Source organism: Zootoca vivipara, chromosome 1, assembly GCF_965207765.1.
Source record: "Zootoca vivipara chromosome 1, rZooViv2.hap1.1, whole genome shotgun sequence".
Classification (NCBI taxonomy): Eukaryota; Metazoa; Chordata; class Lepidosauria; order Squamata; family Lacertidae; genus Zootoca; species Zootoca vivipara.
Genome location: NC_142582.1, coordinates 680,783 through 704,761, shown reverse-complemented (window position 1 = coordinate 704,761; position 23,979 = coordinate 680,783). Strand labels below are relative to the sequence as shown.

Here is a 23,979-nt window from a genome sequence, read left to right as displayed (position 1 = left end):
TTTTTACAAGGCATGTCCTCCTAAAATGCATGCATATTAAGAATATTAAGAATAAGCAGAGTATGCCCTTTCCATAGCGGGGGAAGCGGTCCGGCGGCACAAAGATTCCCGGGGCCTCCGGACGTCACCTTCCCGCGTCGCCCAATAAGGGCGCCGGAGAGGCGGATGCAGAGCGCCGGATACGGAGGGGCGGGGCAAGCAGGCCCCGCCCAGGAGCGGCCTACTGTTGCTAGGGCCGCGGAGTTGGGTAGCAACGGCGAGGCGAGGCTGGAGGGCGCGCGCCCCGCGTAGCGAGCGCGGGGTGTGCCGGGTGCCTGCCGGGGCCTCCTCCGCTCCGCGCCTCTCGTGGCCTGGCGGGGGCAGCGGCCATGCAGGGCTCCATGGTCCGTCGCACGCAGGAGCTGCTGGGGCGAGTGATCCGGAAGCCGCCCCTCACGGAGCGCCTTCTCAGCAAGCCCCCCTTCCGATACCTGCACGACGTGATCGGGGAGGTCAGCCTGGGCTTTAAAAGGGGGGGGCACAGAACGGGGGGGGGGGGACCCGCCGAAATCACACACAGCGCGGTTTGCGCTCCCCAGTTGCCAGGCAACAAGCGGGGAAGGAATGGATGTGGATTCCCCTCCCCCCCGCCTGAGTGTAATTTTATCTGCTTGTTTGTTTTATTTTTCTGTTTCTTGAAATGCTCTACGCCGCTTGATTTCTTTTTCTTAAGCACCACTTCAAAGCGGTTTACAAAAGAAAAATTCTCGAAGGTTAATAGAATGAAACAGATAATAAGAATTCGCCTCCGCGGCCTTGTCTAGGCGAGAATGTTATTGGCAGGCGGCGGAAAGAGCGCGGCAAAGGCGCCCCCTTGATCTCAAGAGGCAGGGAGTTCCAGAGGGCATCTGTGCGGCGCCTGCAGCAGGGGAGGGGGTCTCTGTGAGCACATGCAGGGTAAAGCAGCTTCCTAGGTGAACTACTCCCAAGTCCCTCAGAAGTGGGGGTGCCCATCACTTCGCTATCCCCCAGCCGCGTGCCCCCCGCCCCCCTGCACCATTCCCAGTTGTTGAATTCAGCAAGGTCGCCCACTCCCTGCCTAGTTTCTGTGCAGCTACCCCTTTTAGCAGACTTACAGGTTCCAAGCCAATAAAAAGAGGCGTAGTATTATAAAACCTCAAAATTGTATAGCCTTTGATCTTTTTTGAAAATCAACAATCACCAGGTTGAAAAGCCTTCCCATGTACACAGGTATATGAAGCCATCCTTTCAGTCGTTTTGGTTGTATGTAAAAATAAAAATCTGATAGTAGCAGCCAGGGTTATCCCAGGTCTTATACATAAGCAGGCCAGCATAGTAGGTGGAATGCTGTTCTTTTGATTTCCACATGCCATGAAATAGTTTTACCTATGATTTTTTGGAGGTCAGGTTGCAGTTAAAGGGAACTGTTGCCTAGGCCAGTATGGAAGGAGATAGGGGAGAGCCCCTAGGGGCATTGAAAGTGATGAAGGAATGGCATCCACCCTGCTATCCTTTCATTGCAGGTAGTCTTTTAACACTGAAAAAACTACCAGATTCGTTGTATCATAATTTTCTCCGCAAAATAAATTAGATGTTAAATTCTTCACTTTGGCTTGTTCCCATACTGAAGATCTTCAGAAAGACATCTAAGTAGTTTTAAGCATTTACTGAAAGTGAAAGAGTCCACTCATGCTTTTGTTTTACTCATCTGATTTACTATGTCAGTGCCTTAACTGCAAGTTGCATTTGAAATGGTAATGAGGAGAACTGTCTTCAAAACTAATTAGCACTGAAAAGTTCCTCATTGTTTTGGAAGTTATCTATCATAATAGTATCTGAACTGAAAAAGGTATACTGAGAATTTTCAAGCCCATCCAGAGTCTCACGAGAATCCAAGTTCCTTTCACCTACCCATCCCACCTGCACAGGTGTACTGTACTTATAATATTAGTACTTATCCATGTACTGTACTTATAATATTAGTTGCTAAAATAATGCTTAATCTCTGTGCAGATAACAGTTGTAACTGAAGAGTTGTTTTGTTATAAACAAAATGTAAGGATACCATAGAGAGCGGAATTTCTCCAGAGGCAGTCATGATTATCTCTACCATTATCTGTACTCTTAACAATTGTGTATGCTTTGGCACAACCCCCCACTCCCGATAGAATTCTAATATATGTGAAGTGTCATTGAAAAGTCATAAAATCTGTAAACATTAGAATCCCTATAGAAAATTAGACATCATAAATCAGGCTGCCTGCCAAATCCAGAAACAAAACACATTCTTTTCTTTTATAAAGGTAATTAGATCAACTGGTTTCATGAAAGGACTGTACACAGAAGCAGAGATGAAATCTGATAATGTTAAGGTATGCAAAGCCTTTAATTGTTTAAACTTTTAAAATGAAAGTATTATACACATGCACACTAATCTGATTATATGCCAGGAAGATCACCGTTTATGCTGAAATCTGGACAACTTTATTTAACTGTATTGCCCTATCAGGATAAAGATGCAAAAATCGGCTTCCTTCAGAAAGCAATTGATGTTGTCATCATGGTGACGGGGGAACCTTTGGCAGTGAAGCCGGCACGTATTGTTGCTGGGCATGAACCCGAAAGAACCAATGAACTACTCCAGGCAATTGCCAAATGCTGTCTTAATAAGGTAGGATCTCGGCACGGAGCTTTATCCGTGGACTTAAATCTTACACAAAGTTTCCATGCGAGCACCATACCGAACTTGAGCTGGGGGGAAAGCGAGGTTGGGGAGTCACAAGGGAAAGGCACCTTGGGGGGCAGTTGCCGTGGAAAGGCTACATACCTCTCTCACCACCACCAGCAGCAGCTCAGTGCTTCCATCTTGAAGTTTATCCTCCCAGTGCCCTTTGCAGTACTGTAGATACATAGCAACCAGGCATTTGTATACAAGAGTTGGCTAGTAACAGGTCTCATAGCAAGTCTCCTGTTACGGAAGATCAGGCACTCATTAAGATTTCACTGTATAGTTAACTTACAGTACAATGGTATGCACTTCTACTCAAAAGGAAGTCTCTTGTGTTTAATAGGTATTGATCCATTGCCTGAAACTGGTTTAAAGTTAAAATCGCAAGAATTTCCTATCAGGCAATGTATTGCGAACCCCTGCTTGCCCTGTTTGCAGCCAGTATTGCACACTTCAATCAGGCCTGATGCTTGCCCCCACTCTGTCCCTCCCTCCACAGCCCAGCTGCCGGCCGCGGTATCGGGCTAGCTTAGCTGGGGGGCAGGAGGCTCCCCACCCCCAAGTTGAGCAGTTCAACGAAACCCTGATGCCTCTCCGGCTTGTGTGAGCCAGTGCGATGTTGGAGCTTGGTAAGGCTGGGCAATGTATTCTGGCTACTTCTTCCTCTAAAGTGGGGAGAAAGAAGCAGCCGAGATACATTTAGCTGCTGATATAGCACAGTGTTGAAAGCCAGGTATCACCCAGCCCTGGTGCTTAATGGGGTTTACGTCCAGGTAAATGGCTACAGGTTTAGACTTTGGTTTAAGAGCCTCCCCACTGGCAAAACTTAGAAGCTGGACATGTCCACCTAACTGCACTGAGTTCAGTGAAACTTGCTCCTTATTAAGCATAATTAGGGTTGTTGCGCTAAAAGGAATTGTTCAAAATTGAAAGGAATGATAACTAAGATTGTATACATATTTTTCCTTTAAGATAGAAAGAAATCAGCATTGTGTATAGGATAGAAATGACTACTGCCAATATTATGCTCAGTTTAACAGGTGTTATCTCTTTGTAGCTATCCAGTGATGAAGCTGTTCAAAGAGTCCTTGCTGGGGAGAAAGCTGATATGAAAGGAGGGATACCATCTTCTAAAACCCAAAACAGAACAGAAGATCAAAGATCCCATAAAGAGGTGCTGCAAACAACTTTTGGGTTAAGGGGAGTATAAATAATTCTTGTTGCTTGAGCAGCTAGAGAGAAGACTGTTACAATTTAATATTTTTACATTTTTTTATATAGGGAAGAGGTGACTCAGAAATAAAAGACCGAAACTCAATTCAAGACCAAAAACCCAAAGAAGAGATAAAAGAGGAAGGGAGCAGGCGAAAAGAAAGAGAAAGTGACAAACATAAGGATTATGAGAACCGGCACAAAAATCTTGATAAAGACAATTTTAAAGAAGGTGAGAAAAATGAAAGAGAGAGAAATACCGTTAAGAATAGGTCAAGCAAACAGGGAAGAGAGTCAGAGAAAATCAGAGACAAAGAAAAAGGAGATGGGGAAGAAGAAAAAGAGGAGCATGATAAAGAAAGGGACAGAGAAAGGAAACAACATGAGGGTGGAAGAGAAAAAGACAGATTAAGAGAAAAAGACAAAGAGAAGGCCAAGGACAAGGAACATGAGAAGATCAGAGAAAAGGGAAAAGATCGAGAAAAAGATAAACGAAGGGAACGAGTGAAAGAGACGGAGCAGTCACGTGAACAAGGAAAGGACAAGGCAGATAAAAAGGTAAAAGGTTTTTATTTTTTTAAATAGGCATAAAGTAGCAGTGGATGAGATCTGTAATTAGCAGATCTGTTGAACAATCTCTCTGCGTTTTACTTTCGGTTTTGCACACGAGACTTTTGTGTGGTATAAGGCCTGCTTGTTATGAATACCTCGGGGGTAGGGTGGGTATCAAAATCCCGCACTGGGAAAACCAAATGAATACAAATGTAACCTGGGTTGAGGGTGGCTGGTTAAACCAAAAGGCTACTGAGAAAAAAATAAGCAGTGGCTGCTTTCTCTTTGAAAACGCAAAATCTATTTATACAAGTTTGTCTGTAGCACTAATCTGAACGTGTGGCTCCCTTGTAAGACGGACCTCAGGAAAAACGTGGTTACCTTCATATTAGAAAAGCTAGAGATGGATTTTCAGAAATAAACCACAGGAAAAGGGGCATGCTTCACTTGCTGAACTGATAAAGGGGGTATTATGGTATATAGTCTCTTGGTTAATAGGGCGTCCACCCTGATTGTGGAAAAAGTGTGGAAAATGTATATGGGAATAGATGTGTTAACTGTGTTTGAGGAATGAAATCCGTGTTCCCAAGTGCTTTTTACAATAATAGCCTAATACCTATGTCCAGTGAAGCAGTGTGTGAAACAGGCCTGAACCCATCTTAGATGCTCCACCCACTTTTGCATCTGGCCCCACCCACCAGTGGCATGTAGCCCCAAAGGTTGCTCATGGGAGAATGTGACCTTCAGACCGAAAAAAGGTTCCCCTAAAGCCAAAGCCAAACCATAGTACAGTGGTACCTCGCAAGACGAATGCCTTGCGCAACGGAAATCTCGCAAGATGAAAGCGTTTTGCGATGTTTTCGGTGACTCGCAAGGCGAAGTTTTCTATGGCCGTGCTTCGCAAGACGATTTTTTTGGTGGGTTTTTTGTTTTTGTCGCGGCAAACCGCGCTTCGCAAGACGAAATTATCGCAAGACGAAGCGACTCGTGGAACGAATTAATTTCGTCTTGCGAGGCATCACTGTATAGCACACTCAGTCTCCTGTCTAAGAATCCTCATGTTCTCATTTGGCTGCATGATTTGCAAACCAGCTCATTCTACTAACCATTGCAAAAGTTCAGTATAAATATTTTTTCTGTAGCTTACAGGATCAGAGGAGAATGTAGCTAAAAAACTGTTGGAACGATCTGTAAAAGATAAAGCTGAGCCAGATAAAGAAGTAAGTAATCAAGTGTACGCATTTTGCAAAGCAGTTCAAATGTTTCATTTCTATACTCTCAGTACAAGTGAAAATCAGCTTGTGATTTCAAAATATTAAAGCCATTAAAAACTTTTTTTAATTTATTGACATACTTGGTTTGACATTGCATGAACAAGCCTTGTGTTTTATTTATCTGTATACAGTGTTTATACCCCAGTCCTCAGTCAAAAAGGCTCCCAGAGCAAACTACTGATCAGTAAAAAAAGACCATCCCTGTTCTTAGACTTGCAACTAAATGACACAGTACCAAAGGAAAAAGGGAGAAGATGGAAAAGACCAAACTCAGGCACCAGTTCAGCTGAGATGGGACCTGTTCAGTGAGAGACAGAGTGAAGAGAAACTGGTCTCTCGCCAGAGTAAATGAAGGGGTCCTGCTTCCCATCTCCCCTCTGCCTCAGCCTGATGCAATAGCTCAGGCACCCCCAAACTTGGCCCTCCAGATGTTTTGGGACTACAACTCCCATCATCCCTAAGTAACAGGACCAGTGGTCAGGGATGATGGGAGTTGTAGTCCCAAAACATCTGGAGGGCCAAGTTTGGGGATGCCTGCAATAGCTACTGCTGGTTTGGGATGTGAATGAATCCTAAGGAAGATGCTTTACAGTCAGAAACCCTTGACGGGGGTGAGATATCCACTCAAGGGAAAAGGCTGCTTGTTTAACTATTCCTGACTATTTCTAGTAGTCCTGATTTTAACGATTCATGCTGTGGTCAGAGAAAAACGTATTACAAAGAAATCATAACATAACCTTTTTAGAATTGCGTTATTGGTTAAGTAAACCTGGTGGTTGTTCCATATTTTTTTTGTTAAAGATTAGCATTTTACTTCTGAAAAATGTTCCCAGTGTTTTTTCATATTCCATAATTGAGTGATGCATCTTCCTCTCAAGTTTATGGGCTTCTGGGCTTGAGTGAAATTGTTTGGTGCATAGTTGAAGAGATGGGTAGAAAATGGGTTCTAGCAAAATTCCCATACAGCCATACCTTGTTTTGCGGCCAGGATCCATTCCGGTGCCCCGGCTGCTAGCCAAAAAGGATGCAGGGCAAAGCTCCACGTCTGTGCACACGTGCAGAGCGGTTTGCGCTTCTGCGCATGTGCGAGCAGCAAACACGGAAGTAACCCATTCTGGTACTTCCGGGTTTGCCAGGGACATTTGCTGGAATGGACGCTAGACAAGGCGGACATTCGCGGAGGTATTACTGTACTTACACTTTTACTGAGGTGACCAGAGGTAAAGACAAAACTTTTAATAGTCATGTAAGAGAGGAAATTTCAGTGCCAAATAACAAGCGGTAGCTGCCAAAACACAAATACAGATGCCTTGTGCTCCTTTCCCGCTATATCACTCCTCCTGGGAGCGTCTCCTATTTATCTTCTTCTTTATGGAAAAGTGTGTGTGTGTGTGTGTGTGTGTGTGTGTGTGTATAAATATAAAATATGCCCTCTCTTTATCACCTCCTTCTTCCTTACCGATAGGGAGGAGCAGTTGCTCTGACCACAGTGTTTACACCAGTGTTCAAATTAATGGGGTAGGGGAATTTATGGAATCCACACGCCCCAACCCTGCCTCCTCCCACAAATAGTAGCAAAGTGGGTTGCCACAAAAGATAAAGGCACTGGTGGTGAATCTTGCTTTCTCTGAAAGTGTGGAAAACTTCAGTAGACTGAAAAATTGTGACTTGTGCCTTTTTAAATTGCGTGCTTTGTATATCTTTTCAAGAGTGAAAACGCAGCAAGATTATCAAGGCAACATTCAACAAAGGGACCAAGACAACGAGCCAAACCTGTTGGGGAAGGTAGCCAAAACAACTCCTTTTGTTTCATTCTTTCCTGAGAATTCCTGAACATTTGTAGCACTTCATAATCTACGGTCCACATAAGGCACAAAGGAAGCCACGGTTTCCCACTACATGAACAAGTGCTTCCCCCTGTTTCTCTTTTGTGTGCCAGAGGAGCTTGAAGCTTCTGCTTATAGTTTTTAACTAACTACAATTATTTGTAACATGAATATAGATGTACCTTGAAAGTCGAACAAATCTGTTCTGGAAGTCTGTTTGATTTCCAACGCACGGCTTCTGATTGGCTGCAGGAAGCTCTTACAGCCAATTGGAAGCCCCGCTGGACATTTGGCTTCCAAAAGAACGTTTGAAAACCGTAACAATCACTTCTGGTTTTCGATCGTTTGGGAGCCAAAATTTTCGGCGACTAAGCTGTTAAAATTCCAAGGTACGACTGTAACTGTATCAGTCTGGTTTGGGGGTCAAGTGTACCCAGTGAAAGCTGGAATTATAAAGTACTATAAAAAATAAAAAATAAAAAATACCTGTAGGCTACAGAGAAGTCATTTGGGGTCAGTAGGACCCCATGAGGTAAAGTACTTAAACATATAAGAAAGGAGTGTGAGATCTCACATATTTTAAAACACAAAACTGCATGTTGTTCAGTTAACATGTATGTAATGTAATTAGAACAATTGCATAAATGTAACAGTCCAATAATCACGAGGAGTTAATTATCCACAACAACAATAAACTTCACAGAACTTGCAGCCATGGCCCACACTACTTAAGCAGCCTGTGTACAATTTCATTTTCACACCTGTGTGAGTTGAATGGACAACATGAGTGCAAAGGAGATGCAAGGCCTTGCTTTTAGCCCCATCCCAGTCCTTATGCTGCTCTTGTCAGCTGCTCTTGAGTTCAGCTGTAACTTCCACAGCAAGGAACTGCTACAAGGGAGGCTTGCCATGTGATTTATGATCCTGGAAGATCAAGGTTCTTATCTGCAAGGGAACAGAAAAGGTCTTGCATCACAGGGACGTGTACTTTAAAGTAAGAAGTGGAAATTTGCAAAAAAAATTCCTGGTATGTGTAAGAGAAGGATGCCTGCTCATTCACATAGCAGGAAACTATGGTTTCTCCCCATGTTTTTATCAGGTCTCTGCATATTTTAGTGTTTCTAAGGTTATAGGATGTACTTGCTGCTGATGTTGTAGCAGGAGATATCTGTCAGTGTACAGGTTAAATAGTTTGAAGAAGTAGCACAGCTATTTGATAAATCGGCTAGGTAACATTGCGGTGAAGATCTTGATGAAGTGTCTGCTTAACTCTGCCAAGTCTAAACATGTCTAAATGATCTTAATAGCATATAGTACACATCTCTCTGTGAATTCTCTCATGTCAGGGCGAAAAGAAACTAGTAAAAGTGTATCTAGTGGTGCAATTGAAAGAACAGCTAACATGTTAAAACAGAAAATTGAGCCAGTTATTACAGAACAAGAGCCAGGTAAGAAAAGGCTTTGAGCACTAACTAGATGTCAAATAGTTATAAGTGCTATAATTACAACTTTTGTTTTACCACGTATCAAATCAACATACAGTGTGTTGATGAAGTGCTTTTGAATCCAAGAGAGCTGATGTAGTTTACTCACTAAGACACTGTGCTACAAATCAAAAAGTCCCTATTTCAAACCATGTGTCTAATTAGATCTCACTGGGTGAGTCCCATTCAGATTCAGTCACTTATCTTCAATATAGAATGATAAGTGCTACATGATAAGTATTATTACCACTCTTTAATGGCAAGAATTGCTAATACGTTTAGGGCAGGAGTTCACTGACCTTGTAAGTGGCAAATCATTGGGGACTCCCCAAATGCTACTGCCTTCCATAGCAGAGACATGATTGCTAAATGGAAAATTTGCCAGCTCCTTTCCTGAATATCCCAATAAACTTTCTTCTCCTGCCTCTGATGAGAGGGAATTGAGAAGGGTCTTCTGTCCCAAACAATCAGCCTAGAAACTGGAACTGTAGTTTTTGGGTTTCCATAACTTTTGGCAAACATGTTTAGGAGAGTTTTTAGAGGGTGAAAGCTTGTATTGTCTTGAACAATGACCTGAAGTAATATATAGCACAGCACGTTGTTTCTTTAACCTGCTTAATGGCTTTCTACCACAAACTTTTATGCTAGGAATATTAATGGGAGCTAATACCATTGCAGCTACACTTGCAGATGAAAAACCGGCAACTGTTTTACATGGAAAAACTGAGCCAGAAATTGCAGTAAAACAGAGAGGTAAGCAAAACTGTAGGCACTTTTCTGTGCTCTCTTTGGAAGGTTGTCTTTTCAGAGCCATTGTTTCTTTGCACCGTAGAGCTTCATGTTTTAACCTCTTGTTAAAAAATTCCTTTCCATGTCAACGCCTTCCAAGGTGTAACTTGAAGAGACTGATAATAGTTAAAGTATTAGCTTACCAGACATAATTACCTAATAGATTTGGAATTTTTGATCCCCCTCCCATATTTGTTGTAAATAATAGACTCTTTTCAACATAGTTTTTTTCTCTGAAGAAGAAATAGAAACTGATGAGGTCAAAGGGGGCTATTACTAATTAATAGCTTGCTGCCTGGAGCAAATCTGCTGTTTTTTCCCTAGGGTGAAAATATGGGATCCCAGGACAAATGAGGGAAACATGTTGTGTTTGATGCGTGCTTGCATTTTCCTGCTCCACTCCCCAAATCGTACACCCTGACCTCAGAGAATGTGAGCTTGTACCTTTCTAGTAGACGTACGGCAACAATCCAGTAATCAAGAAGAGTGTTTTGTGTTGCTGTCCTGCATACAAACAGTGGAGTGTCTAATCCAATTTTTAATTGCTTCTAAGCATGAGGAATAATCAGTATGTATTTATGTTGCAGGTGACTCATCCAGTGATGCAGGTAAAATTTATGCTGAATTTTAACACATAATCTTTTTTTTTTTTTTAAAGAGAATTTTAACCATAGTGAAGTAGAACTTGGAAAGAGACAGTTTTTTTCATATTGGTAGAGGGCTATTAATCTAATGTTAATTTGTTTTTAAATTGGAATACAATAAATGTCAAATAAGCAGTAAAGGAGAAATAGATTGCCAATTGGCCTTGGTTTCATATGCAATACTGAATTTATCTCTGCAGCATAAGAATGGCTTCTGTGTGTGCTGGGAGGGGAAGTTCTGCTTATTTCACTATTAGAAAAGAAATTATTATTATTTATTGAATTTATATATGTTACCAGCATTTGGTATTTATGCAGTTTTCAAAATGACAGAATGTTTTGTTTCATAGAAGGAGATGTTTTGAACACTGCTGCCCCTGAAAAAATGGTTGTTTCTGAAAATAGCGAAATTACTAATGAGCTTCCTTCTCAAGTCACCCAAAGGTATGTCTGTATCTTCCCTTTTATTGGAAAAAATATTGGGGTACAATCCAGTTTAAGTTATGCACTTAAATGCTACTTATTTCAGTTAGAAAGATTTGAACATTATTAATTCATTAATTTAAGTCAGATGTGTGTAAACTTGCTTATAGTTTGGATTATAACCCCATGAATTTAAACTGACAATGGCTTCATGACATATTAGATAGTAAAGTAAAGGTAAAGGGACCCCTGACCATTAGGTCCAGTCGTGACCGACTTTGGGGTTGCGGCGTTCATCTCGCTTTACTGGCTGAGGGCGTACAGCTTCCAGGTCATGTGGCCAGCATGACTAAGCCGCTTCTGGCGAACCAGAGCAGTGCACGGAAACACTGTTTACCTTCCCGCTGTAGCGGTACCTATTTATCTACTTGCACTTTGACGTGCTTTTGAACTGCTAGTTAGATAGTAAATTGACCATAATCAGAGAATTCATCAAATCCTATGAAATTGTAAAAGCTCTGATCAAACTGTAATATTACTCAGTAAACTGTGATTTGCTAATTAGGAGGCAGCTAAGGGTTCCCGGCTTCCTTTCCCTCCCTTCCCCAGAATAATTCCCCCCCTGCCCTTGTTGGCATTAAACATGGTTTAGAATTGCAAGTGCACAAATGCTAGCTTGAGAATAATAGAATTGTAGAGTTGGAAGGGACCCCAAGAGCCCTTTAGCTTTGCTAACCTTGGTTGTTGTTAATCATAAACCACTATTTGAACCCATGGTTTGAATTTTTCTGAATTTTAGATAGTAGTTACAAGAAAACCAATTTAGGAGTAAACTGTGGTTAGTGTCAATAGGACCAATAGCACACAACAATGGAAATTTGCTCTGGAGTGGGAATGTGTGTCCCCAAAACTCCTAAACGATGGTTTTCAAGGAATCAGTGTGACACCTCACTGGACCACAATGTTGCTGAAATACGACATGCTCCTAAGTTTGTTGTTTTCTACTGTTTTATCTTTAAAGTTTGTGGCACTTTTTCTAATATGCATTGCTATGCCTGAATAGAAACATCGAAGAGTAAAATTAACTGTAATACATAAATTTCAGATTAGAAACATTTGACCTCTAATCTCTTTAGATGTAACCCAATTTAAAAAGTCATCTCCCCCAATATAGCAGTCCCTTCTGGCATGGCGTCCTTGGGATATACTCATCGTATAAGACTACCCCGCTTCCTACGATTGTCCGTGGGCCGGACATGCCCGCGCTGCCCATATCCAAAATGTCTGCAGCACCAGAAATCGCTTCTGCGCATGTCTGGAAGCCAAAAATCGCATCTGGACATGCACAGAAGCGATTTCCAGTGCCGCGCTGCCCATTTCCAAAATGTCCGTAGTACCACAAATCGCTTCTGCAGCTGCGTATAAGATGACCCGGCGTATAAGACGACCCCCGACTTTTGAGAAGATTTTCCTGGGTTAAAAAGGAGTCTTATACGCAGGAAAATACAGTATATTTCAGTTCCGTTGATTTCAGTGGAAGTGAAGTATGTGTTTTATTGTTTGGCATTGAAATCAGGGGACTTTAATGTACTATACTTTGGCTGGATTTTGGGGGGAAGGGGTATGGCTTTGAATCTCCTTGTGTTCTGATTAGAATTTTTGTTGTTGTTGTTGTTGTTTAGTCGTTTAGTCGTGTCCGACTCTTCCTGACCCCATGGACCATAGCACGCCAGGCGCTCCTGTCTTGCACTGCCTCCCGCAGTTTGGTCAAACTCATGTTCATAGCTTCGAGAACACTGTCCAACCATCTTGTCCTCTGTCGTCCCCTTCTCCTAGTGCCCTCAATCTTTCCCAACATCAGGGTCTTTTCCAAGGATTCTTCTCTTCTCATGAGGTGGCCAAAGTATTGGAGCCTCAGCTTCACGATCTGTCCTTCCAGGGAGCACTCAGGGCTGATTTCCTTAAGAATGGATAGGTTTGATCTTCTAGCAGTCCATGGGACTCTCAAGAGTCTCCTCCAGCTCTTAATTCACTGTATTCTGATTAGAATACAGTGAATTAAGAATTGAAGGATTCTTTAATTGTATCGTATATTCTTTATTAATGAAGGCACGCCAGGGCTTGATAAGAATTTTGCAGATTGCTCAAAATGAGTGGTTTCACACACTAATTTGTGTTAAGAAAGGAAATGCTCTTTACCTCACTTTACAGAAGACTTCCACGACCCAGCAGTGCAAGACCAGCTCCACCCCGGATAAAACGCCAAGAAAGTACAGAGGTTTTAGCACCTGAGAGGTCAGGAAATATTTTATATTTCTGTTGTCAGATTGTTCTATAGTTTGTTTTATTATCAAATGTGAAGTCAAGTGTGTGTTAAACTTTGTAGTATATTTGTAAATGCAGTTATTCCTCAAAAGGTTGACGAAATGTGATAGTTACAGCAAATTAGACTGCAATCCTACAGCATCTATGGTGATGGCATACTCTTGAGTCTCTCCTGTTTCTGCATTAGAATGCTGAGAAACATAAGTATTTCTAAGCTCAGAGAAGAAAACCTTTCTTTTGTTTACAATTTTGTCAATGGTTTTCATTTTCATATTTTTCCGGATTTTTGGGGAAGTGGCCGTAAGATAATGTAGACTTTTCTCTGTGTGTCCCCTACCTTCCCCAGCTTTCTGCCCTGACTAGCATCAGATGAGCAGGGCTTTGGGTTTTGCAGTTCTTGTGCCTCAGATTCTTTTACACCCACACACGACTGCTCTGCTCATAAATCAGTGGAACTTTAAAAAAAATGTAATACTAAACTGTACAAATTTCTGATCTGGTAAGTTAAAAATAATACTGTACATCTTGTGTTCTTACAGCAGGTACAGGTTGGATCCAGATTTGAGTTACACTTTAGTCACATTAGAATAAATGAGACTTAAGTTAATCGTTACCTACTGGTCCCATAGTTTTCGGTGTGGATCCAACTCAAATAAATTAGATTTGATAAGAAAATAAGCGTTGTGTACATTTCAGTTCCACCCCTCACCCAACTTTCCATTTTTATGGGGGTAAATAGCTTGAAAATTCCCAAAACCTTTTTATCTTAAGACAGGACTGAATACACATTTGTCTTTAAAAGAAAGAATTCTATAGTATTTTCTGCCTTGAATGATCAGTTGTAACACCATGCCTGAAGTATAGTCCTGTTCTTCCTTTCTTTTAGAAATGGCAGTGCCAAAATAGTGACAAATGTCATTATAGACAAAGAGGAGGAAGACGACGACGATCAGTTTGTTGTGGAGGCAGCACTGCATCTGCCTGAAATGGCAGAAATGGCAATGGTCAGTGAATACATTTTCTCACACAAATAACTTTGTGTTGTCTACTGCTGCCTCTTGTCTCTTTCTGAATAGAGCTCCAGTGGTATGCTTTATGCTTGATATTGAAGCATGATGAATGGAAGTGAGTCTAAGCTGGAAGCACCCTCCAGTCATAGAATCATAGAGTTGGAAGAGACCACAGGGGCCATCCAGTCCAACCCCCTGCCAAGCAGGAAACACCATCAAAGCATTCCTGGCAGATGGCTGTCAAGCCTCCGCTTAAAGACCTCCAAAGAAGGAGACTCCACCACACTTCTTGGCAGCAAATTCCACTGTCGAACAGCTCTTACTGTCAGGAAGTTCTTCCTAATGTTTAGGTGGAAGCTTCTTTCTTGTAGTTTGAATCCATTGCTCCGTGTCCGCTTCTCTGGACACGGTCCCATTAGCCTAGGATAGGAGGAAGTTTGTGTTGTCATAGTGTATTATTAAGGAGAGTAACAATGAATTAACAGTTACAGGCAGCCTAGAAGCCTAAAGCCCTTGCTTCCATTTCATAATTTTGCCAAAGTATGAGGTGCCCCTGATTACTTTGAATGGCTGCTGTGGAACCCCCCCCCCCTCTGTATTTTATATTACATACGAGGATCTGGCGCATATTCCATTGATAGTCAAACCACATGTCATCTTGATTGGTCCATGCTCCAAGTTGTACAATTGAGCTCCCTTTTTATTTTACAAGGATGGATGATAGAATTGTAAAATTCAGTTCTCAAGTTGGCAGATCAGTGGGTGTTTTTTTGGTGGTAAGGTGGCAGGGAGGCAGTCGCTATTCTTAGAACAGAGAGAAAATGAATGGTCAGCTCTCAAGTATTATTGTCTCCTTACTTGTCTGTTTCCCTTTAATTTCTATTGTTCAGGAGGCAACAGTAGAGTTGGAAGAAGATGAGAAGCATGGCAAGTGTTTTTATTTCCTTAAGGCTTTTCTTTTCTTGGTTGTTTGTGATTATGTCCCTCAAAACTTGTCACTTCCTATATCCTTGTTCTTCCTTTCAAGATTCAATGCGTATGCAGTCCAATTCATGCTTTCTTGTCAACTATTTGCTTTGACCTGAGATAACTTCAAAATCCCTTCCCGTCCTTTTTGTTCCGTGTTCTTAATGAAACAGGGCACAAGTACAATGATTTTGACACTTGTCAGGTCTTGGATTGTAATCCAATTAAAAATATGATACCTTCTCTTGCTAACTTTTATTATACCTTAGTGGCTGTAAGTACATTATATGAGTTTCAGAAAGAATGTTTCATTTCAATGTGCTATACAGTACAGAAGAAACTAGTTGGATGTATGAACCAAAACTGAGCCACTATAAGCACTTTTGCAGTTAATAACTATTTTTTCTTCTTCAACAGGTGGGCTTGTCAAAAAAATACTGGAAACAAAGAAAGATTATGAATTGTCACAGTTGCCAAAATCTGCTGAGAAGGTAATCATGTAATAAACCTTAAATAATTGAGAGTTCTTAGTTGCTTATTCTTCAGTGTTTTCATTCTAACCTCTTTTTCATTGTTGCATTGCTCTGTATCCTACAAAGTAAAACTAAGGTCAAATAAAATAAAAAACACCTAGCAGACGCCATCACGTTTTATGAAGCACATATGTTAAAGGCTGCCTGGTTCAATAACACCAGGAGCACTTTACTTCCCTCATCACTCCAGCAAACCTCTAGCACAGGTCATGTGTGCATCTGCTATGCTCCTGGAAGAATCGGCCCATTATCCTGCGCTTCCTAACAACAAACTTGTTGAGCCTGTGATAAGAAAATCATAAGACACCACACCAGCGGTGTTGGGCTGTGGCTGCACTGCTGATCTCTTTTCCCAGCATTGCACAATGCTGTGTGTTGCTGGGAAGGGGAGAGACAAGGCCATAGAGAGCTTGGCACAGCAGGAGGGGTGTCAGATTGGCTCTGCTGCTGTGCCACTGCTAAGCTCCCTACCGCCTTGTCCCTCCCTCCTGGTAACTGGCAGCAATGTGCAGCATTGAGAAACCTGATCAGCAGCGCCTGTTGGTTGCTACTGTTTGATAGCCAAACAACCATTGCTGTCATCACATGACAAAGTGACTTCAATATTCTTTGTTGAGTTTTGGTTATGTATAGCTGTGCTGCCAAGCATGCTGTGGCCTCAAGTTAAAGGTAAAGGGACCCCTGACCGTTAAGTCCAGTTGCGGACGACTCCGGGGTTGCAGTGCTCATCTCGCTTTACTGGCCGAGGGAGCCGGCGTTTGTCCGCAGACAACTTCCGGGTCATGTGGCCAGCATGACTAAGCTGCTTCTGGCAAACCAGAGAAGCGCACAGAAACACTGTTTACCTTCCCGCCGGAGTGGTACCTATTTATCTACTTGCACTTCGACATGCTTTCAAACTGCTAGGTTGGCAGGAGCTGGGACCAAGCAACGGGAGCTCACCCCGTCACAGGGATTCGAACCGCCACCCTTCTGATCGGCAAGCCTTAGGCTCTGTGGTTTAGACCACAGCGCCACCAGCGTCCTTGGCCTCAAGTTACAAACCTTCATATTGACCCAAATGAATCCATCCTAACCCAAAAGGAAGGTCCCAAACACAGCAGGTCATAGAGGGAGAGAACCAATCATGGTTCTTTTTCACACAATCCTTTCCTCAGGCAGGTCCAAGAGAACTAGCCTCAAGAGCACAGCTCCCTGTTCACTGCATGTGCATCCTGTCTGTTGACTTATACCTTCTGCTGTAGGCTGCATTGTACTTATGGCCCACAATCTGTTACTTTTTACCCACATTCATTATATCTTTATTATTTGTTGAAATGTGTAAATAAGTACAGTTGTACCTTGGATCCCAAACGCCTTGCGACTCAAACGTTTTGGCTCCCAAACGCCGCAAACCCGGAAGTGAATATTCCGGTTTGCGAACGTTCTTTGGAAGCCAAACGTCAAACACAGCTTCTGATTGAGTGCAGGGAAGCTCCTTCAGCCAATCGGAAGCCGCACCTTGGTTGTTGACCGTTTTTGGAAGTTGAACGGACTTCCGGAACGGATGCCGTTCGACAACCAAGGTACGACTATATTTCATTGTTGCATCACTGAATCTCCCTGTGTGCTGGGGTGGACTTTGACCTGGGGAAACCAAAGCTTTTAAATCCCTCTCTGCTGTGAAGCTAACTGGGTGCCTATATGCCAACCACTGTTTCTCAGACTGATGTACCTCACAGGAATGCTGTGGGAATAAAATGGATGGATGAGAGGAGAGCAGTTTTTTAACTCCTTGAAGAAAGAATGGCATAAGAATCTATTATTATTATTATTATTATTATTATTATTATTATATCTATATGCCATCCATCTGACTGGGTTGCCGCAGCCACTGGGTGGCTTCCAACAAAATATTCAGATGCAAAAAAACTCAATCCTTAAAAGCTTCCCTGTACAGGGTTGCCTTCAGATGTCTTCTAAAAGTCAGATAGATGTTAATTTTCTTAACAGCTGGTGGGAGGGCATTTCACAGGAAGGCCCTCTACCTGGTTCCCTGTAACCTCACTTCTTGCATGGAACCGCCAGAAGGCCCTCAGTGTCTGGGCTGAATGATGGGAGTGGAGACGCTCCTTCAGGTATGCAGGGCCAAAGCTGTTCAGTGCTTTAAAGGTTGGTACCAGCATTTTGAATTGCACTCAGAAACATACTGGGAGCCAGTGTAGATCCTTTGGGACCGGTGATATATGGTCCTAGCAGATCATAATGAATTCCTGTAGTGATAGTAGTAGCTAGTGCTACTGAGGACAAACCTGTTGCACCCCTCTGACAGCTTTGTCATGTCCGGAGCAGGAAGTTCTCTGCTTGGAGAACTTAGTTGGTGGAGATTGCATGTAAGGAGTTTAGTCATATAGTAAGAGAGGCAGTGGACATTAAATCCTAAGCCAAACAAGTCAGAACCAGAATCTTAAATCGGCCTTGGATAATAATGGGCAGACAGTAATGCAAAAAATGTATTTTTGGCTGTGTGCTTTTGCATCTCTCTGCTTTAACAGAAGGTGTGCTATCTTTGAGATCATTCTTAACCATTGCACTATTTTCCAATGGCAGAATTGGGCTAAGGTGAGCAATCTTTAATTATTGATTAGTATTGGTTTCATTGATATGTGTCAGAACACACCCATTTTCTATTTTTATCTTTTGGTTTTCAAATCTATCCCATATATTTAATTCACCCCTTAAATGACTATCTCGCTCCTTCCCTTCATTCTATTTGTATTTTTTTTTAACAATTAGGAAAAACCACTTTTATCAGAAGCAGCAAGGAAAAAAGAGAAAGATCTAGTGGCAAAGGAAATAGAGAAGTTCCGTGGATCCATTCAGGCCCTTTGTCGGAGCGCTCTCCCCCTTGGAAAAATCATGGACTATATTCAGGAAGATGTGGATGCCATGAAGAATGAACTCCAGATGTGGCAGAATGAAAATAAACAACTTGAAGAGGCCCTACAGAAAGAACAAAGGTGAGAATATTGAGAATTTGCACGGTGGCTGTGCAATTGGTTAATCCAAAACAACATGTATGGAGTTTTGTGATGCTAGTCAGGTCTGGGAGAGCCAAGCTGAGGGAGAAGGTGGGGCAAGAAAGGTGTATCCCAGCAGTGAAGGCTTTTACTGCAGTAAAATATTATGGGTGGAGTTAGAACAATCCCACAAACTTAAATGGTGTGAGCTAAGTATATTGTCATGGTAGTAGAAGCAAATGCGCAGGTGCTGTTGCCTCTGGGGTCATGCCACTGTATTAAGCTAAAGGCAAGTGAGCAACCACTCAGCAGCCTAACACAATGCTTTCCACCACTTATGTGTTGACTGGCACCCAGTTGAGCAGTCAGCCAAGCTCTAGCTCCAAGGAGGTTGGGCAGGGAGGTTTAAGGAGTACAGCAGCACTGTACATGAAGAGGACATTTCTTTGATTATACATATTTATCAAGTCATCTCACGCAGTGATCCTCTAAGTAACATACAATATAAACGTTGGAACATACAAGATGCAAACAATTCAGAATTGGGTGATTGCACCCAATCAACAATAAAGGACAAGTTATCTGCTCTGGCACAATCATATAAAAACGAAAAGCCCTAAAACTAATTTCCAGCAGATTAGAAACTAAAATTGGAGATGTTGAAATAACATTATATTGTTAACAGGCCTGGGAGCATAAGAAGGCCACTGCCTGGTGCTGAAAAGACATTAAAATAGGTGTTAGGCAAATCTCTTTAAGGAGAGGTTTCCAAATACAGGGAAGGGGCCGCCACCAAGAAGGTCCTATATTTGCCACCTTCCTTGCTTTAGTATGAGATGACATTCAAAGGAGGGCCTCTATAGATCCTCTTGGAGCTTGGGTAGGTTCACATGAGAAAAGGTGTTCCATTAGATGCTGGGGGCCCAAGTGATGTGGGGCAGGAAATAAATTGAAAGTCACTGGAGGAAGGAAAGAATTGATGTAATATACTCAAAACAGTTGTCCCAGTTAGCAATCTTATCACCACATTCTCCACTAGCTAGAGTTTCTAAGCTGTTTTTGTTGCCAACGCTATGAACAATGCATTGCAGTTGTCCAAACAGAAGATTACTGCTGAAAGATGGGCTGGAAACTTTATATATAAATAAATTCCAGTAAGTGGGTTAGCACTAGGCATAGGTGGGTGAGCAGAAACCTGTCAGGACTTGCTTACCAATCTCCCTAATCTAGCATTTGTAGCTAGAGAACTACCCAAATATAACAGAGGAAAGGTAGCTCTGTCAGTCACCAAACTATACCTCTCTTTCTCTGCCTCCCACCTCTGCCTACCATGTTCCCTTTATTGCATTCTTACAAAACTCTGACCAACAAAGCCCTCCTGAGACTACGAAACAATTCCATAGCCTCAGAGACAGTTATCACCTTGGACTATTTGCTATCCAAAGCAGTCTTAGAGTCTGAGGTGATCTGAATATCTCCAAGATGGGGGTCCTTGACTCCACATTCCTTGGGAATACCCAGTCCTTCAAAGGAATTCAGGGTGTTAGCATATGTGGATAATCACGTTTTATCTGTAGGACAGTCCTTTAATTAGAGATTGTGACATCCAAATGATATTCATAGCAAGAGTATTAAAGCCCCCAGTACTACCTCCCCACCCCACCCTTTTCGCAGGTGGATAGGTATTAATGACAGGTGGATAGTGCAAAGAAAGTTATGCAGCTGTTTTTCACCCCTGCTAAGTTGTATAAAAACGCAGATTAGTGTCTGCTAGGATGAGGTGTAAGATAAGGCTTAAGATAGCTATCATTCCTGCTCATATCAACTTTGTCAGGCAGGTCCCAACTGTTCTTATTTTACAGAATAGTAAACAGAGTAAGATGCTTGCATAAAAGCACTTGGGGTCCCCCCCCCTTTGGACTGGGATTTGAGTGTAGAACTCTCAGAGCTCATTCCAACCTCTGGCTTGACTTCCTCTTCCCCTACGCACTATAGGCAAACATTAGAGTATGTATGTATAGTATGTACTACTTTTAGTTTCCCCCCTTATATGTGCTCTCTTTGTTTCAAATGTGTTTGTCTAGCCATAATGGATTTCAGAATAATTTTTGTGTAAGTTCCTTGTTTTGTCTCAACAGTATTACAGACAGTGTTGTGGATCCATTGAAAGTAGAACTTGCAGAGCTGGATCAGTTGATCAAAGACGAACAAGATAAGATTTGTGCTAAAATGGCCAACATTTTAAAGAATGATGAAAAAATTCAGAAGATGGTTCATAACATCAACTCAAGGAGGTGAACAATGGAACATGAGAGCTGGAATGGATTTTCTTCTAAACAGAAGAAATAAATCTTTGTGTTGAAAGAAAACTGTGGCATACAGCAGCAAATACAGTTTCAAATAAACTTATTCACGTGATGGTGTATGGCCTCGGGAGATTTATATTGTGTAGGTGAAATTTGCCATTTATCCAATGTTTGTAAAAAGCTTTAAAAAACAGTCAGTGCAAAACATTCACTATATTTAACCTATATTGTGATAGGTTTTCTATTGTCAGCAGAGGTCACTTTCCTGGGTTATTTAATATCAATATACTCTGATCAGGTTTTGTACCATTCATGTCTAGTATATGTGTGGCATTTTGAGCAATATATAAATATATTGTATGAAATTTTGGGAGTTTGCTGTTGGAGTAGCTTGAAATATGACCTTATGTTGGCAAACCCTTTAAGAAGAATTATTTTAAAAATTCATGCAGATCAAGAAGCAAATTGGGTTTATCTGTATTTCCTTAAGTCATACAAATAAGAAAGACAACAAAATAGATTTATCTGAACACTTTAATTATACTTGCCTTTATTTTATAGTTAAGTACTTTTTCTCCAACTAAATAGCCAGTCATGTATGTTTTTACTTTAAATCATTCTGAGAGAATTTGAGCAGGGGGTGTATGCATTTTTGCATGGAGGGGTGTTTTTTTGGGGGGGGGTTCCATTTTCTTTTGAAGAGTACCTGCAATACTTCCACTGGGAGACCCCATAAATCTTGGATGGTCTTGGTAATCAACCATATTTGGGGCTTCTAGGACCGTATCCCTTGCCTAACAGAGTACTGTCTGAGAGTTGTGGAGATGTTCTTAAGTGCCTCTCATTGCAAAGTCAAAAATAATGCAGCTCTGGCTGGAATAGGCCTGAAATTTACCTGTTGCATTGCATTTCCAGGGTGCTAGGAGCTCCTTCAAGGCACATTGAAGCAACAAATCCCAGCTCTTCTCCAGCAGTTGAGACAAGAGAATCCCCGCTATTGTGCTCTGCTTCTGGGGTGTCCCAAGCACCTTGGAAGCAAGCACAACACATATAAGCATATCCCTCCTCCTGGTTTCTTAGTTCAGGAAAGGGATAGAGTGTTTGTGCAGATCTTCTGGAGCATTTGAGTCTTTCTGAAGTGTAGCCCAGCTGCTTCGTGGTAATGATTTCTCAGCTTCAAATTCATGAAGAGGGTTGGGACTTGTTCACTTTGCATTGCACTTGCCAAGTGCTTAAAGTGCCTTAGAAACAGCACAACTGTTTCTAGTTGTGATTTCCCATCCCACTTCAAGCTTGGAAGGACACCTGAGGCTTGTCATGCTTGGCAAAAGCGGCTAAGGACACACCATGGTGTGTGTGCTTGTGGACTGTTGCTTATTGAGGTCCCTGTGTCATATAAACACAGACTACATATAATCTGAATCTTTTGAAGCTACACCATTATTTAAGTCCCCCCCCCCCCCGTGGATTAGATTTGAGAAATTTCATGGTCTCTTCATTTGCATATCTACCACCTCTCCATTTTCTCATAAAATTATATTTCTTATGGGTTAAGTATGGCTTGCTAGATGTTGCACAGGAGAAATGTAATGTGGGATATGGTTTGAAACCTTGTGCTTATTGACTGAGAAGCCTAAAAAATGTTTGACGCTTGGAGGAAAATGCTGTGTCGCAATAGTTTAGCAAGCTATTTAATAAATTGTGTGCACTTTATCAGTCTGACACCCTGATCAAAACATTTGGAAGTAATGACATTTACTTCTAATAAATAACACAGTTTAGGATAACAGTCTAAGCCCTTATTGAGGAGTGTATATGAGTTGTGTGCTAACTAGTAGAGTTTTTCACTGACTGGTTCCCGCTGCCTTTATTAAGAAGCCACCCCAAAACTACTACAACAAATGGTTTTGCATATATTTCAAAGTAACTACAGAGCCTTAGTGTATGGTATGATTGTCATATTTGGAAAGGGATATTAGAAGTTAATTTGGGGGAAATGTCTTAAAAAGCATCAGCAGAAGTGCTGAACTTTTCAGCTGCAGTCTTTTCAAATTGCATGTAATTGTAAATAGGACTGAATTCAGCATTGAAAAAAATCCCGTCACATTTGTGTGTGGATCTGTATATATGGTTAAAACTGTTTGTGTTAGAAGAATCCAGCATTTTCTGTATGTGAGTAAAAATGTACAGCCTAAAATATGATTTGTATTATAAATTTATTTTCTTTTTATATATAATAATTAAATGACCTATTTTTTCTATGAATAGTGGTGTTTGGATTGTAGTTATTTTTGAAAGCCGATAAAATGAGAAAGAAGACTGTTTATATAAACAGTCCGTGGTAACTGTTGGGGCCCTTGCTCCCTGCTGCAAGGTCTTTCCCACCCGGCCTGGAGGGCAGGGCCCTGACTCCAGCTTCTGTGGGGACTCCTCCATCTAAACTGAATGCTGGCCAGTCAGCTTCCTGCATTTATAAATGTGTGGGGCTTCACAATGACGCATGCAGCATTTGGGGGGTGTCCATTCACTGTGTGAATGGTGTGAGGTCTTCTCAACATTGCTCACACCTCGAACCAGGCATTGCCAAACTATTTGGGCCCATGGACACATTTACGAGCCCAATGAACTCATGAGCACCTCATGCGCTGCAACCAAGCGCACATGGCAAGTGTGGAGTAGTGGTCAGAATGTTGGACTGAGACCTGATAGGCCTGGGTTCAAATCGCTGCTGAGCCGTGAAGTTCCTTAAGTGACCTGGAGCAGTCATTGTCTCTCAGCCTACCATATACCTTGCAGGAGAAAACGGAAAGAGGAGAACCATGTGTGCCACTTTGAGCTTGGAGGAAAGCTGTGATATATTTATTCCTATTTATGGAAAAACTTGAGGTGGTCACCGCACAGCCCTCAC

The 23,979-nt window shown here is 41.9% G+C and overlaps 1 protein-coding gene across 4 annotated transcripts; it reads left to right on the top strand.

Annotated features, from left to right (window-relative positions):
* The first annotated feature begins 239 nt into the window (after nt 1-239).
* On the top strand, nt 240-23,336 carry IFT54 (intraflagellar transport 54). 4 transcript variants are annotated; one of them, XM_060282666.2, is made up of 17 exons: nt 240-491; nt 2,304-2,372; nt 2,510-2,671; nt 3,786-3,902; nt 4,010-4,498; nt 5,635-5,712; nt 7,476-7,551; nt 8,939-9,040; nt 9,755-9,829; nt 10,453-10,473; nt 10,860-10,953; nt 13,144-13,227; nt 14,144-14,261; nt 15,158-15,194; nt 15,651-15,724; nt 18,542-18,765; nt 20,904-23,336. In XM_060282666.2, exons 1-17 carry the CDS (start codon nt 369-371, stop codon nt 21,061-21,063), a joined length of 2,103 nt encoding a protein of 700 aa, XP_060138649.2. In that variant the 5' UTR covers nt 240-368; the 3' UTR covers nt 21,064-23,336. The 4 variants fall into 4 exon arrangements, with proteins under 4 accessions (XP_060138649.2, XP_034996186.3, XP_034996178.3 ...); XM_035140295.3 differs by having other exon boundaries at nt 9,725-9,829; XM_035140287.3 differs by lacking the exon at nt 8,939-9,040.
* The last annotated feature ends 643 nt before the right edge of the window (nt 23,337-23,979 follow it).

Bases quoted from the DNA above. Each gene is read 5' to 3' on its own strand.
- IFT54 (XM_035140295.3), top strand. From the start codon at position 369: ATGCAGGGCTCCATGGTCCGTCGCACGCAGGAGCTGCTGGGGCGAGTG. The intron at 2,672-3,785 runs GTAGGATCTCGG...ATCTCTTTGTAG, and splicing joins CCAAATGCTGTCTTAATAAG to CTATCCAGTGATGAAGCTGT. The intron at 4,499-5,634 runs GTAAAAGGTTTT...TTTTTTCTGTAG, and splicing joins AGGACAAGGCAGATAAAAAG to CTTACAGGATCAGAGGAGAA.